General features: G+C 41.9%; 1 protein-coding gene across 5 annotated transcripts in view; it reads right to left on the bottom strand.

The window, feature by feature from the left end:
- The window catches only part of LOC137651648 (leucine-rich repeat-containing protein 40-like), a 475,618-nt gene that overhangs the window by 40,669 nt on the left and 417,652 nt on the right, over window positions 1–17,297 (bottom strand). For all 5 annotated transcript variants that reach the window (XM_068384869.1, XM_068384890.1, XM_068384879.1 and 2 more), the window contains one exon: window positions 3,185–3,370. In XM_068384869.1, coding sequence (XP_068240970.1) covers window positions 3,185–3,370 — 186 coding nt within the window. The remainder of the gene's footprint in view (window positions 1–3,184; window positions 3,371–17,297) is intronic.

Genomic DNA, 17,297 nt, shown 5'->3' on the forward strand with positions numbered 1-17,297 from the left:
TCCTCCGAGGTCGACCCACTTCAGAGTAGTGTCAGACAGCACAGACGTAATACACTGCGTCAACAGAGGAGGATCCAAGTCACCCAACCTGAATCAGATCCTGGTCACTATCTTCGCCTGGGCAACAGAAAAGAACTGGTTCCTGTCAGCAACTCACCTAGCGGGAGTCCAGAATGTGAGAGCGGACTCACTATCCAGGACGAAACCACTGGAGTCAGAATGGTCTCTAGACATAATTTCATTCCGGTGGATACTCAGGCTGGTTCCGGGCCTCCAGGTAGATCTATTCGCAACTCAGATGAATCACAAACTTCCTTGTTATGTGACCCCAACCCTGGACCCTCAGGCTTATGCCATGGACGCATTAACCCGGGATTGGAACCATTATAAGAAGATTTACCTATTTCCCCCAATGAATCTTCTAATGAAACTTTTACACAAACTACGCTCCTTCCGGGGGGCAGTGGCTTTAGTACCACCTCACTGGCCAACAACAGTTGGTTTCCTCTCCTCCTCGAGTTGAAACTCCGTCTCTTCCGGATCCCGTTCCCCAAACTGACCCAAGTAATCCAAACTCACTGTGTCAGATTACTCAAGGATAGCCAAAACTCTAACTTTGTGGACTACAGGAAGTTTGCAGCTCGTAGAGACGCGAACACTGACCCGGAAAACGTTCTCTTCATCGAATCAGACAAAAGGGACTCGACAATTCGCCAATATGATTCGGCCGTTAACAACAAGCAGATTTCCTAAGAGTTCAGACCATACTCTTATGTCTCTGAATTTAGCCATCTCTTTCTTGAGGTTCCTATTTGACAAAGGCCTAACAGATAGCACTTTAACCACCATCAAGTGAGCTTTGAAGAAGATCTTCCTTGCTGGGTTTAACATTAACCTAGCTGATTCCTATTTCTCATCTATTCCAAAAACATGTGCTAGGCTTCGACCTTCCGTTCGGCCACAAAAGGACTCTTGGTCTCTGAACGGTGTCCTCAAACTTGCGACGGACACGGACAATGAATCCTGCTCTTATATCACTCTTCTTAGGAAGACTTTATTTCTAACGGCTTTGGCCTCAGGTGATGGAATATCAGAACTAGCAGCTCTCTCACGAAACCCGGAAAACATAGATTTCCTTCCTTCAGCCGAAGTACTCCTTTCTCCAGACAAAGCTTTCCTAACTAAAAATGAGGATCCGCAAAATAGGTGCTCCCCTCGGAAGGTTATTCTTCTTCTCCAGGATCCTTTCTCTGTGTCCAGTCACTACTCTCAAGGCCTTTTTAGCTAGAACTGCCACCCGCTCGTCTGGCCCCTTGGTTATCAGGGAACAAGGAGGTACTATTTCTATTCACGGTATCAGGCAACAAATCCTCTACTTCATTAAACATACTAATCCAGAATCATTTCCTCAGGCTCATGATATACGGACAGTAGATACCTCCATCAATTACTTCCAGAACACGGACTTTGATGATTTTAAAAAATATACGGGTTGGAAATCCCCTAAGGTTGTCAAACGCCACTATCTAAAGATCTTACAGGCCCTTAAATACCTGACGATGGCAGCAGGGAGCCTTATCTCTCCCCATTAATCTCTTCTTCTTCCTTTCTTCCATCTCTTCTCTTCTCCCTCCTACCCGCCACTCACACCACGTCGCCACTTTCCTGGGTAGTTTGTTAGCCCTATGATATTTGCCATGTTTAATTCCTATGGTTTAACTGTTATTGTAGTTACCGTTCCTTTAATGTTTAGATATGCTTAGACATGTAAGGTTTGATGCCTTTTGCGTTTCGACACTCAGTTGATTCCTTGTCGTCATAGTTATTTAGCCTTACGTTCCCTATGTCATTTGGCTAGTTGGTAATTGGACGTTTACTTACATTATTATATTATATTATTGTCGTACATGGTGATTGTATTCTCCTCATTATGTTATTACTTTATTGGGCTTGGAAGGCATTCTCTGGTACATTTTCACCGGCCGTCACAGGTCGACCCAGAAAAGGGATTTTGACGAAGGAAAAATCTATTTCTGGGGAGAGACCTGTGACGCCCGGTGAAAACCTTCCCGGTTATTTTTTTACGGACCCACCCTTTCCTTGCCAAGCCATATGTTCTTGCAGAAGGATGACCTAGAGGGCGCTCGTGTGGGTGACGGTGGCGTGGTCCAAGTGTGGTTTCTGGGGGTCTTTGTTACGGCCCTTCCCTTTGATGAAGGAGTTATCTAATTGGAAGACAGCCTGTGAATAGGGGTATACACGACACTCACGAGGTGCTCGCGCGAGGGTAGTAACCTCTGCATTCCATGCTTTTATCTTTCTCTGGTATATTTGGAAGATTTATATCAGAAAAAGTGTAAAGGACTTTTTCACCGGCCGTCACAGGTCTCTCCCCAGAAATAGATTTTTCCTTTGTCAAAATCCCTTTATAATGCTAAGAGAGAGAGAGAGAGAGAGAGAGAGAGAGAGAGAGAGAGAGAGAGAGAGAGAGAGAGAGAGAGAGAGAGAGAGAGAGAGAGAGAGAGAGAGAGAGAGAGAGAATTTTCATATTACATATATAAGATTTCAATGTACTGTACTACATTATTATTACAGTATAGATCCTTTAGTGTTGTCATGTAATTTACATTTAAAGTACAATTACATTTATTAAGGGATTATTTACAAATGAAATAAGAAACATTCTTAGTTTATATTGTCTAATATCTGTGGAATTTCACAATCACAGGAGTTCTTGGAACATAATGGCAGGGGATAAAGGGGTTTGAATGTGTGTGTGTATGTATGTATATATATATATATATATATATATATATATATATATATATATATATATATATATAGTATATTTGTATCTACTGTACTAAACACACATACATACATGCATACATACACACATATACATATATATATATATATATATATATATATATATATATATATATATATATATATATATATATATATATATATATATATATATATATGCATATATTTCAAGTAAGCCATCCTGAAAAATCTTCCTTACACAATACACCTCTACATCAAAAGTCCCAAAATTTAAAAGGAAATAACAATGTTGGTTGAATACTTTTCTTTTTCTAGCATTCTTAATTATAAACGTGACTCACCATTTCCTTTAGGCTTATAAAAATTTAGATAGTTGAATTGGATTACTACTTACTTAAGCTGAGTCATGTTTCCAAGTAGAGGAGGAATAAAATCAATGCTATTATTGTGCAGATCTAGAACAGCAATTCGTTCCAATTTAGAAAGGCCATCAACATACAGAGAAGTAATTTTGTTATCTGATGCCATTAATATTTCAAGCTGTTTCATTTCATATACACAGGCTGGAATCTGATCAAATCTGAAAAAAAAAAAAACAATAATCAGAAAATATTGCCCTTACCTTACAGCCTACACTAAGTGAAGTATTTTATTTATGATCCTAAATTCTAATACATTTGAGACAAACTCTTCAATATAAAGAGGACAATATTAAAAAATGACTAAAATGTTGGTACACAATATCTGTACAACACTCATTAGAGATATAGTGCTGACTAGATTTCAAACGGCTAAACTTCAAACTTTATGTTGACTGATCCCAAACAGCAATAAAAATAACCTGAAACTCGCATCACTCCTTATACTGGATCACACCTACAACAATTATATAGTATGATCTAAGATTTCTCAAGTTCTAAAAAAAAAAAAAAAAAAAAAAAAATACAACGAAAATCAACTTTAAATATTAACAGAATATCAACTAAATATTGATTTTAAAGGTTATTATATTGTACTAAATGATATGATGACAAAAATTCAATTAGAATGCTTATCAACAATTTTGTTTCAACACTTATGAAAGATATAGGACTCCCATATTACATAAGATTTATTACATCGTTTGCCAAAACATAGATAGGTTCACTGAAGGTAATCATCTACAGAGAACTGTTCTCGTGTTTGGTCTTCAGCTGCTGATATTCATCTTAATTCATTGGACTAAAATTTCCAGGCTATCAAAATCCTTACCCTTGATCTTGATCTTAATTTCTGGATCTTCCTATTCTGTACCATCCTGTACTCTCTATCATAGTCTCAGTAACACACAGTATTATAGAAGTTTTCATAAAGTTATGACCAACATGCAGAACATTCCTAATCAGCTGGTTGAATCGGGGAAGATTCAGAAGTTCAAATTTGTTGCAAATGTCCTTAATATAATTTATATATTCTTTTATTATTTCTTCTTTCATTATTTCTAATATATACGCGGTAGTTTATTTGTTAAATTTCTATTTCCTTTTTACACCGGGCTGCTTTCCTTGTTGGAGCCATTAGGCTTATATCATTACGCTTTTCCAGCTAGGATTGTAGTTTGTGTAGTAGTGATAATAACAAGGGACCTGTCTATACGAATAAGTAGTTTCAGAATCTTGCAATAGGGAAGCAGATAACAGCAAATTTTCAGGAGAATATTTCATTACCATAAACAAGCATAAAATTTAGCACACACACTCCTTGAGAATTGCTCTTTTAATAAAAACCCATTACGAACATAAAAATTCAAAATGACAGCCATTTTTCAAATTGAATGACATTGTCCCATATAAAATTATTACAATAAAAATATTAACTGTTAGGTAAATGCGCAGGAAGTAGGGCGGCGGTTGCAGACCTCTAACCTCATCCCCACGATCCTTGGGCAATGTGCAAAGCAGTTAAGTCTAATGCTGGGTTCACACATTCACAATTTTGCTCCTGATTGCTCCCAAAGACAGGAAAATTGGTAGTTGGCAACCTATAACGATTATCGAAGGTGTAATGGCCTAATATCGAAGAGTTTTTTTTGTCACGTCGGCGAGGTTGGTATGAATGTCGGGAAGCAGGGCGAGCTTCGTGGCGCAGGGCGAGCTTCGTGGCGCGGGGCCACGTGGCCTGAACCGGGCCGACCATTTAGCCCTGCACTAAATGGTCGGGGCAACTACCATTTGTCAAAATTTTTAACGAACTTCGGCATGCATTTTCTGATCATCGTAACGTGTCTTCGATCATCCAAACGTGTCTTCAATCATCAAAGAGCGTTTAGATCATCATAATCTAGAATACGATGATCAAAATGTGTGCACGAACTTCGGTGAAAAAAAATAACATCGGTTGCAGCCTTCCGATGATTGTTGAACGGCTACCAAAAATCGAATTGCTTCTTACGACGATCGTGCAACTTCCTGAACATCGTTAAAGGGGGCATGGCCTAATTTCCCTAGCACACAACCGATCATTGTAAACCTTTACAATCATCGAAACATAATCGTAATACTAATTCAACAGTCGTAATACAGTCATAGCGTGGTCCCGATGATTCCAGATTTTCGGCCTGTAACTTCGATCTGGGCCCTCCAATCGCACATAATTGTGGAAAATCGGCAATTTTTTTTTACGATGGAACAAAAAATCAGCATCGGGAGCAACAAATCAGCATCAGGAGCCATAATCGGGAATGTGTGAAGTGAGCATAAGTCCAAGTCAAGTGCAGGTAAAACTCAAGTCGTGAGTGAGCAAACTTCAATAAGCCCACCAGCCATGGAAGGCTTATCTTAGCCATGGCTGGCGTTGATACGCCACAAGACGTCCAATAACTGTCCTTTTGCATTGTAACAATCTTATTCATTTAGCCGTTTCCCTTCAAAGTCTGTTCTCCCCGAGTGTGTCTGTAATTTACAAGTGATTGATTGTTAACTACCATTATGATAAACTGTTCCAGTAATTTAAAAGTTAGAGAGAGACCTATATTACCTTAGGTATTTAATAAAAAAAAATCAGAGTTCTATTGAAGAAGATTTCTGCTCATGTTTCCGTGAAAATTAACTTCAACAATAAATCCTCTTACAATGTAAAAGTTGTCTAATTCACCGCCTCTCATTATTTATTATTTAATTGCCCCACATGTAGTGACAAATTGGTGGCCTTTCAGATTAAAAATAAGTGTAATAATGAGCAAAAGACCAAGGGCCACAGCTACCGAAAATTGATTTGAAACGTGAACGATGATGAAATAAGGAAAAAGAATGACACATGAGAAGCAAGAAAGAGACATCTCGGGAGAAGAGGAAAGGCAAAACTCGGAAGAAAAGTCAGTTAAAATGCATAACGAAAGAAGATAAAGGACGAATGGATGTCCTAAGAAATGGCGAATGTTTTATATTTCTCCAGTACCGAAAGGGATTCGCTTATGGAAACTTTCGGTGTCTAAGTGCTTTCAATAATTAGACGAAAGGTTCGGAAATGTTGGGGAGGATCTGCCTGGAATGGAGAAGGAGTTTGATTGAGAGCAACTACCTCTGATGGTTATGGAAGTAGGATGGTTATAAATAACCTGACTCTCCTGAAGGAATACAACCATCGAATTATGAAGAGATCTAATGATTCATTAGAACAAAGTTCCAATTGTATGATGGTACATAGTACTTGTACCCGATCGTCGTGAGAGTAACGCATACAACTGGCAAATCGATTATCAAACTGCATTGTTGGCAGCAATATTTTGCTTGCCCACATGCAGTTATTTGCAATCATTACTTCTCTGCCTACAGGTAGTATGAGCTCTAAACCGAGCTTGAGGAATGTGAACATATTTCCATGTATGAACACCCTCACAGAGATCGTTGAGTCGCTTGCGGGAATAATGTGTGCAACGAAGAACAATATTATTGCCCAAAGGAAAAGACAGTCGACTAGTTGTAGCACTGTTAACATGTTCGTTCGCCCTCAAAAAGTATATGTAGCTAGCAAAGCTATCAGGCCTTGTTGATAATAGGTGTTTGTCTAGCTGCCTTGAGAGTGGAATAAACCTTCCTGTAAGCAAATAAAAGAATGACCTCGAAGGGTTATTTCTCACAAGACCATGGTGACTTGACTGCCTGATGGGGCGAGGCAGAGATCATATACTGAGGAGCTCTCTAACTCGTAAGGAAAAAGAAGTGCCCTGGGGGCATAATGGTGGGATGCGGCTGCCCTAAGTGGTCAGCAGCCATCCTAAATTGCGGCAATAACACGTGAGGGTCCCGTCTAACAACACTCATTGTACAATTTTAGGTTTCTACTCTCCTGGTGAAGACTGGTGGCGTATGGGCGAGTGCACATGAGCAACCAATGTAGCTCATGACATCCATCTACCATTTATTATGGTGTCAACTTGTGGGGTAACTATACAAAATCAAGTGACCTAAATGGTTAGAGACAGGGAGAAGAAGAGGCGATTAATCTCCAACGTCCATGATATGGTACTACAGTCAGACCTCGGTCATTGTGGTTCCCTGGTTCGCGGTTTCGGATTTTTGCGCATAAGAACAATGCAATACCTATCAAAAATGTTTCTTTTATTCGCGATAAATTTCACACTTCGTGGTGATTTCAAATAACTCTCACTCCTTTACACTGGGGATGTTTCGCGCTACTCTGTTTTCTCTGCCCAGCACAACGGAGCTCACACGTCTTACTCAGCCTCACTCTTCTTTCAGCCACGTCGCATGTACCATGTCTCGTTGAAGCCGCCTCCTAACCCACATTGTATTTTACCCAACTTTACCCTGCTTTCACTAAGCCTTTGCTTTGAGATCATGGCCCCTAAGCATGCTCCCGCTACTTCAGGTGAGAAGTCTGCCAAATGGCAGAGGAAGGTGATGGCTCTTGAAGAAAAGGTGAATATGCTTGACAAGATTAAGGAGGGGATAAAGTACACTGCCGTTGGGAGACTCTTTGGTGTTAACAAGTGTACCGTGAGGTACATACAGAAGAACAAAGCCAATATACGAGCTGCAGTAGCTTCTAGTGCTCCTCGCAGTACTTAGACTGCCTCAAGGGTGAGGGAAAAGGGCCTGCTAAAAATGGAAAATGCTCTTTTCATATTTTTCATATGGATCCAAGATCAACACCGTAAGGGAGTAGACATCGAATTGCTCGCTATCCGGAGGGTGACCCCCAACCATCGACCAGCCAGGATGCCACAACCCCACAGACTCCTTTCCAAGCCAGCAGGGGCTGGGTTTTGAGAAGTTCAAAAGGTATTTGGTCTGAAAAATGTGCAAATGACTGGGGAGTTAGCCTCTGTGGACCCTGTGGCAGCGGAAAGTTTCCCGGGTGAACTTAAGAAGCTCATCGAGGATAAGGGGTACGTTCCAGAGCAGGTCTGGAACATGGATGAAAACGATAAGTTTATGGACATTTTATATTTAAAATCAACTTTACGTATTAAATTTGTTAAAATCTCATTTCATATAAAGTGCCTTAGCGTTGACGAAGTGTTTGCAGTTGGTGTAATTTACGATATTTTTGCTAAGTTTGATTTATTTTTCGGTAACCTTCAGTTACTGTACAAAACTGTACTGTACAGCATTTAGCTTATTATTTGAATATATTTTCATAAAATAAATTTTTGATCATACTTACCCTCTGGTTATATAACAATGGCTTTAGTCCCTGACGTCCGGCAGAAATTAAAAAAACTCGCGGCAATTGCAGATAGAGTTGCCAGGTGTACATTAGCGCCACCACGGGAGCTAAGCCAAACCATTCCATCCATCACCAGATTTTCCATGCCCATAGGTCTCTAGAGGGGAGGAGGGTGGGATTATAAGTTATATAACCAGCGGGTAAGTATGTTCAAAAATTTATCTTAATATGAAAATATTTTTAAACATTAAACTTACCTGCTGGTTATATAACAATGGCTGATTGACACCCTTGGTGGAGGGTCAGAGACAGCAACATTGTTGGAATATTACTTAAGAGTTAAATAAAACAAGCTTAAGGGTTCGTACCTGTTAAGGAAGCTGACTTCAATGATTCTCTGCCTCATTATGTCTGCTATCCTATTGAGATTCAGCGGTCCACCCAGGGGGCTGAAGATCTCTAGGAGCTGTCAAACCTCTATGCTGACAGGACCTCAACTAATACCCTTGTTCCGGGCGCTCTCAAGGAACAAAATGACCACCTGACTAAATCAAAGATTGCAGAAGACTGTCGACCAATCTCCACATACAACCATAAAATTATATACAAGTTCCAAGAGGAGAAAAAGGGTACTAGGGATTAGGGGAGTGTAGTGGTAGATCCTTCACCTACTACTGCATTCGCTGCTACGAATAGTCCCAAAGTGAAGCAGTCCTCATAAAGAGTCTGGACACGTTTCAAGTAATGTGATGCGAATAAAGATTTACTCCTCCAAAAGGATTCATGATGCTTTGCAGAGAACGATTTTGTTTAAAAGCAACAAAAGTTGCAACAGCTCTAACTTCATGAGTCTTAACTTTTAGCAGCTTAAGGTCTGCCTCACCACAGTGTGTGTGAGCTTCTCTAATTAAAAGTCTTATAAAATATAAGGCATTTTTAGACATAGGTAATGCAGGCTTCTTGGCTGCGCACCAAAGAGCTTCTGAATTGCCTCTTAAATCTTTAGTTCTGTCCAGACAGAACTTCAGTGCTCTAACAGGACACAGAACCTTCTCCAACTCTTCACATACCATATCAGAGAGATTAGCAATCTCGAAAGATTTAGGCCATGGGTCAGAAGGACGTTCGTTTTTGGCCAGAAATTCAAGTTGCAAGGAGCATATGGCTTTCCCGTTTCTGAAGCCAATGTTCTTGCTAAAAGCGTGAACTTCACCGACTCTCTTAGCTGTTGCTAGACTTACTAAGAAAAGAGTCTTTAAAGTCAGATCTTTAAATGAAGCCGAGTGCAAAGGTTTGAATCTGTCACTCATGAGGAATTTTAAAACCACATCTAAATTCCAGGCTGGTGATTCCTGTTGACGCTTCTTAGAGGTTTCAAAAGATCTGAGAAGATCCTGAAGGTCCTTGTTATTAGAGAGATCTAAATTCCTGTGCCTGAAAACAGCTGCCAGCATACTCTTGTACCCCTTGATGGTTGAGGAGGAAAAATTGTGCTTTCTTCTAAGCTCTAAAAAGAAATCGGCAATTTGAGTTACAGAGGTACTGGATGAAGAAACTGAGTTAGCTCTACACCATTCTCTAAAAACCTCCCACTTGGACTGATAAAACCTTGATGGTAGAAGTCCTCCTTGCTCTAGCAATAGCCTTGGCTGCCTCCTTCGAAAATCCTCTAGATCTTGCGAGTTTTTCGATAGTCTGAAGGCAGTTAGACGTAGAGTTTGGAGGTTTAGATGGTTTCTTGCCAAGTGAGGTTGTTTCAGAAGATCTATTCTCAATGGCAGGCTTCTTGGAACGTCCACCATCCATTCCAGTACCTCTGTGAACCAACCTCTTGACGGCCAGAAGGGAGCTACTAGAGTCAACCTGGTTCCCTCGTGAGACATGAACTTTTGTAATACCTTGTACAGCACTTTGAATAGAGGGAACGCGTACACATCCAGGCGTGACCAATCCACCAGGAATGCGTCTGTGTGTGTCGCTTCGAGGTGCAGAACTGGAGAGCAATAAGTCTCCAGCCTTTTCGTTTTTGAGGTCGCGAATAGATCTATGAGTGGGCGACCCCAGATCCGCCAAAGGTTCTTGCATACATCCAGATGCAATGTCGACTCCGTGGGAAGAACTTGATTCCTCCTGCTGAGGCCGTCTGCCATCATGTTCTTCTCTCCCTGTATGAATCTTGTCAACAGGGATATCGTCCTTTATTGTGCCCATACGAGAAGAGTTCTTGCCATTTCGTAAAGTGGCCTCGAGTGCGTCCCGCCTTGTTTTGCTATTTATGCCAATGCTGTGGTGTTGTCGGCATTGACTTGTACCACTTTGTTTAATACTAACTTCTCGAAACCTTTGAGAGCCAACAGGATTGCCAACAGCTCCTTTTGATTGATGTGGAGGCTTCCTTGTTCCCTTGTCCACAGACCTGAGATATCTTGACTTTCCCAGTGTTGCTCCCCACCCCGAGTCCGAGGCGTCGGAAAACAACACAAGGTCTGGGTTCTTTTGCTCCAACGAGAGACCTTCCTGAAGTCTGTTTATGTTGTTCCACCACCGAAGGCACTTTTTTATTGGTTCCGTAAGGGGAATGCTTTCCTGATCGAGGCTGTCCTCTTTGTTCCAATGGTAACCGAGATGGAACTGAAAGGGTCGTAGGTTTAGTCTCCCCAGAGATACAAACTGCTCCAGTGAAGAGAGGGTTCCCAGGAAGCTCATCCACTCTCTTACTGAACAAAACTCCATCTTTAGAAAAGCACAAAGTTTTAGGAGAGCTAGCTGTATCCTTGCAGGTGACAGAAAAGCCTGAAAAGCCAGACTCTGAATCTCCATCCCTAAATATAGAATCTTCTGGGATGGAATCAATTGGGACTTCTCTGAATTCACCAGAAGTCCTAGTTCTTCTGACAGACTCATTGTCAGATGCAGATCCTACCGACAGCGATTGAGGGAGGGAGCTCTTAGTAGTCAATCGTCCAAGTACAAGGAGGCTGTGATGCCTCTTGAATGGAGCATACTTGCCACATTCAACATGATTTTTGTGAAGACTAGAGGGGCGGTGCTGAGGCCGAAACACAAGGCCCAAAACTGGAAGATCTCCTTCCTGTACACGAACCTCTGGTAACGTTTGCAACTTGGATGGATCGGGACATGAAAATAAGCGTCCTACAGGTCTAATGAGACCATCCAGCCGCCTTTCCTTACTGCTGCAAGCACAGTCCTCTGAGATTCCATAGAGAACTTTGTCTTCTGGACATAGCTGTTGAGGGTACAGTACTTACGTCCAGGACTGGTCTCCATTCTCCCGAGTTCTTGGGAACCAGGAATAAGCTGTTGTAAAAACCTGGCGATTTTAAGTCCCGCACCCTCTCTATTGCCTCCTTCTCTAGCAAGAGACATTTGAAGCTGCATGGCCTGCTTCTTCGATTCCTCCTTGTATTTGGGAGAGAGATCCACAGGGTCTATAACTAACGGAGGTTTCGAGATAAACGGGATCTTGTAACCCTCCCTTAAAACAAGAACGGACCAAGGGTCCGCTCCCCTTCTCTCCCAGGCTTGCCAGAAGTTGTTTAGCCTGGCCTCCACTGCTGTCTGAAGGCAAATGCAGTCAGACTCTGCTTTGGCCTCTCCTTCTAGCCATTCTCCCATCGGGTCTGAAGCTACCCCTACCGATAGACCTTCGACGAAAAAGCTGTGATGCTTGAGGAAAAGAAGAATCCTCCTTCGGTCTACGGGCGGAGAAGGCAGTTGGAAGAACCTTCCTTGCTGTCTTGGAGACTAAGACGTGAGTAGCTTTTTGGGTTAGGGCAGCTGCAACCTCCTTTACTAGCTCCTGAGGGAATAGAGAAGGAGAAAGAGGTGCATAGAGCAATTCTGACCTCTGGAAAGGAGTGACTCCCATGGAGAGAAAAGAGCACATAGTTGCCCTCTTCTTAACGACCCCGGCTGTGACAAGGGCTGCTAACTCATTCGAGCCATCTCTAACTGCTTTATCCATGCATGACATCACATGTATAAAGTTACCAGTTTCACAATCCTTCATTGCAGAAACTTTCTTCCCCAAGGCTCCCAGAGACCAATCAAAGAAGTTGAACACTTCGAATGCTCTGTAGATGCCTTTGAGGAGATGATCAAACTCAGACATAGACCATAAGATTTTTGTCCTTCTCATAGCCAAACGACGAGAAGAGTCCACTAAACTCGAGAAGTCGCCTTGGGCAGAGGCAGGAACTCCCAAGCCGAGGACCTCTCCTGTCTCGTACCATATGCTAGACTTGGAAGCTAATCTGGCCGGGGGAAAAGCGAAGCCTGTTTTGCCTAGGACTCTTTTAGATTGCATCCAAACACCCATTAACCTTAATGCTCTCTTTGAAGAACGAAAGAGAACCCTCTTAGTAAAAATCGATGCTCTTGCTGTTATTCCCAAGGTAAACTCCGAAGGAGGTGAACGTGGAGCTACAGGAGCAAAGTGATCAGGAAATAATTCTGTAAAAACCAACATAATCTTTTGGAGGTCTACAGAGTGTTGAGGTGTCTTATTCTCTTCTTCCTCCGAGACAACATCCAAAGGCTCATCCGGAGAAGAATGATCATCCGGTTCTTCTTCTGTAAGAATTCCAGCCGCAGTAACAGCGTCTTGTTCAGAAAGGTGTCGCTCGCGAACATAAGCGTCAGCCTGGCGGTGCGTGCGATCAAGTCATTCGGTATGTTTGTCCACCTGACGATCGCTAATCTTGCGCTCGACGTCACGTCCGACTGCATGTCGAACCGTATCTGACTGACGTTGGGCGTCACGGTATGTTTGACGTTCGACGTCACGAGCTTGTTGCTCGACGTCACGTTTAGCTTGGCGCGCGATGTCACGCCTACCTGCCTGGCGATTGTCGCCGTGCCTGGAAGGATGACGCTCGACGTCACGCTTGGCCGCTTGACGTTTCTTATCAAGAGAAGCAGAAACTCTGTGAGAAATAGAAGCCTTATCACGCTGTTCAACAATGCGTATGCTGGTAGGCCGCCTGTGCGACAGCGCATCATGATCGGAATCATGACGAACCACCGCTTTGCTAACAGCAGGCTGATAAGACTGCATAAAAGATGAGAGCTGCTGCTTCATGTCTAGCAGCATAGTCCAATTAGGATCAACATTAGGTGACACAGGTGTAGAAACTTCTATCGCGAACTCGCCTTCCTCATCACTTACATAACGCTCCACATTATCAGGAGACGGAACTTAGTCTGGCGGAAGCGGCGGTGCATGTACCGTAACACCAGACTCAGGAACAAGCTCCGAATCAGTCTGAAGTAAACCCTTGTCAACCTCTGACATCCTGTCAGGATGTTTCGAAGGAGATCCTTCAACAGACGAATAAAAACGCTCTGGAGAATCCCAATGGCTACAGCCAGGTGCTTGCGGTGACGAATCACGCCGCTGAGCCACCATATCCGCTTTCCTCTTAAGAGGTCTGGAGGCATGACGCCAGACCTTGCCATGCGTAGCGTCATACGAAGATGAAGATAAAAACTAACCTCACCTTTCCCATGGTGAGGGTGAGCGACCTGCGATGCGACAACAGGTACGCTCAAGGGGACGTCTGCGCGAGTGATGACGCCTCTCGTTCCCTTTCGCCGATCGACATTACTTCTCCCATGGGTTCGGGAGCTTGAAAGAGGTCTAAGCCTAGGTGAACGACAGGTTCGCGCAGACGCACCCTCCACATCACTGAACACATTAATAGCACTTTTAACACTAACACTTTTAAGTTGGTTAACGTCGGACATGAGTTGGTTTCTGTCCGCCGCGAGCGATTCTACCCTTACGCCAAGAGCTTGAATCGCTCTCAACATATCTTTCAGCGCAGGTTCAGATGAAACAGTATTAGGGTCTGGATCTACCACTACAGGGGATTGATTGATTGATTTAAAGTTTTCAGGCATCCTGACATCTAAGGTCATTGACGCCGGCCACTACAGGGGAAGGATTAGGTTCAATGCTATTAGAAGTAGATAAATCTCTAGATCGAGAAGAGCTACGCCTAACTTTATCTCTCTCTAATTTGCGAGAGTAGCGTTCAAAAGCTAGCCACTCACTCTCGGACAATGAAACACATTCTTGACATCGATCCCTAAATTCACAAATTTTACCTCTACATTTAAAACAAATTGAATGGGGATCAACAGAGGCTTTTGGAAGCCGAGTCTTACACCCTTTCACACACTTCCTATGTGAAGGAGAAGGGTCGGGCATATTGAAAAGCTGTACAGAGAGATAAAAACCAAGCAAGGGTAAAAAATAATCCAAATCCAATAAGTATTCAAGAGAATCCGAAAGCGAGTCCAATAATGCGAAAGCCAATAACCAAAAAACAATGTACATCACCAAGATCACTGTCAAATCCAAGGTAGTTAGCGAGTGAATTCCCAACGATGTTGCCAAAATGGCGGCAGGAGAAAATCTGGTGATGGATGGAATGGTTCGGCCTAGCTCCCGTGGTGGCGCTAGTGTACACCTGGCAACTCTATCTGCAATTGTCGCGAGTTTTTTGAATTTCTGACGGACGTCAGGGACTAATGCCATTGTTATATAACCAGCGGTTAAGTTTAATGTTTAAAACTGTATTTTGAGTGTGTGATTGTTCAAATCTTGTTTTAATTTCCCCTAACGTAGACACGTGACCATTTACCCATGTGACTGCCATAGATGCATTTAGTACAGTTTTACGTACGATCTGATTTAGCCATTTTTGTAGTTTTACGTACGATCTGATTTGGCCATTTTTAAGTTTTTCTTTTTTTGGTGCTTTCACTTACTGAACGGTACAGTACTGTACAGAGTTTAATTTATTATTAAATCTTTGGCTTTTGAGTGTGCATGAATTTTCAAATCTTGTTTAAATTCCCTGACGTACATACGTGTGTCTGGTATTGGTGCGTTCATTAAGGTCTTACGTACGATCTAATTTGTCCATTTTGAATGTTTTTATGGTGCTTTCAGTTACTGAACTGTACAGTACAGTGCTTGATTTATAGTGTATAATTAAAATCTTTGCATTTTGAGTGTGCATGAATTTCCAAATCTCTTTTAATTTCCTCAACGTAGAGACGCGTGTCTGGCATAGGTGCGTTCAATAAGGTTTTACGTACGATATAATATTGTAATTTTAAATGTCATTTTGGGGCTTTCAGTTACTAATGGTAAAGTGTTTGATTTATTACTAAAATCTTTGCATTTTGAGTGTGCCTGAATGTTGAAATCTTGTTTAATTTCCGTAACATAGAGACACGTGTCTACCGTAGGTTCGTTCGGTACACTTTAATGTACGATCTGATTAGTCCATTTTGAATGTTTTTATGGTGCTTTCAGTTACTGAATGGTACAGTGTTTGATTTATTATTAAAATCTTTGCATTTTAAGTGTGTGAATGTTCAAATCTTGTTTAATTACCTTAATATAGAGACCCGTGGCTGCCATTGATGCGTTCGGTACGGTGTTATTTACAATTACACATTTTGAAAGTACAGTACTGTGTACAGTATAGTACAGTACTGTACAGTACAGTCTTTGATTTATTATTACAGTAGTCTTTACATTTTGAGTGTGCTTGGATGTTCAAATCTTGTTTAAATAATTTCCCTAACGTAGAGACAAGTGTCCACCATACTGTAGATGCGTTCAGTACTGTACACTTTTATGTACACTACTCTTCTATCTAATTTTGCCATTTTGAATGATTTTTGGGTAACTTTCAGTACATTGTTTGATTTATTATAAAAAATTTTGCATTTTTAGTGTGCATGCATGTTCAAATCTTGTTTAAATAATTTCCCTAACGTAGAATAACAGGCAGTACTAATACAGTGCTGTATTTTAATGTAAATATTTTTATTTTTATTTTTCACAGGCTTGTTTTGGAAGAAGGTGCTTCAAAGGACGTCCAAAGCTAAGGAGGAACGCCGTGCACCCGGGTTTAAGGCAGCAAAGGACAGGTAGAAAAATGGTGTTGATTTTTCTCATTTTCTACTGTCCTATATTCTGTGTTTGCATACGTAAATTTAAATGAGTTGTGAAAAATTAATTTTTGACGTAAATTTAAATGAGTTGTGAAAAATTAATTTTTACAAGTATTTGTACTTCATGAGTTTAAGTTACTGTACTTAGTTTATTGAACTGTAATTCTAATGTGGCCCTTTCTGTCTTCCCCAGGTGTACATTGTCGTCGTGCGGTAACGCCGCCGGCCACCTTATCAAGCCTGACTTCATTTACAAGTCAGCAAGGCCCTGTGCACTTTAACGTCTCCACCTAACTTTGCTGCCTGTGTATTAGATGCACAATAAGAAGGCTTGAACGACCCTGGAACTCTTCTGAACCTGGTTCCAATACTGCTTCTTGCCAGAGGTCAAGGACTACCTTGATAAGAAGGGCCTGGAGTTCAAGGTTCTCCTCACCCTCGACAACGCTCCTGGACATCCATCCAACATTGGTGAGACGTAGCCTAATGTTGGAACTGTGTTCTTTCCTCCAAACACCACTTCCCTAAGGACCAGGGTGTAATCAAGAACTTCAAGGCCCACTACAGCTAGAGTGTTATGGCGCGACTCCAAAATATCTCTGACAACGACCCTGACCTCAACGTGATGGAGTACTGGAAGAGGTTCACGATAGCAGACTGTCTGTCTGTTGTCCAGGAGTCCTTCCAGGAGGTTAAACCAGAGACTGTCAATGCCTCCTTGAAATGTCTGTGGCCAGGGTGCATTAAGGACTTCGGCGGGTTCACTCCTGACGAAGACTTCAAGGAAGTTTCTGAAGATGACATTTTGGGGTTGTTGGAAGGCCATAACCAGGAGTTGTCTG

This window comes from Palaemon carinicauda, chromosome 1, assembly GCF_036898095.1.
Source record: "Palaemon carinicauda isolate YSFRI2023 chromosome 1, ASM3689809v2, whole genome shotgun sequence".
Classification (NCBI taxonomy): Eukaryota; Metazoa; Arthropoda; class Malacostraca; order Decapoda; family Palaemonidae; genus Palaemon; species Palaemon carinicauda.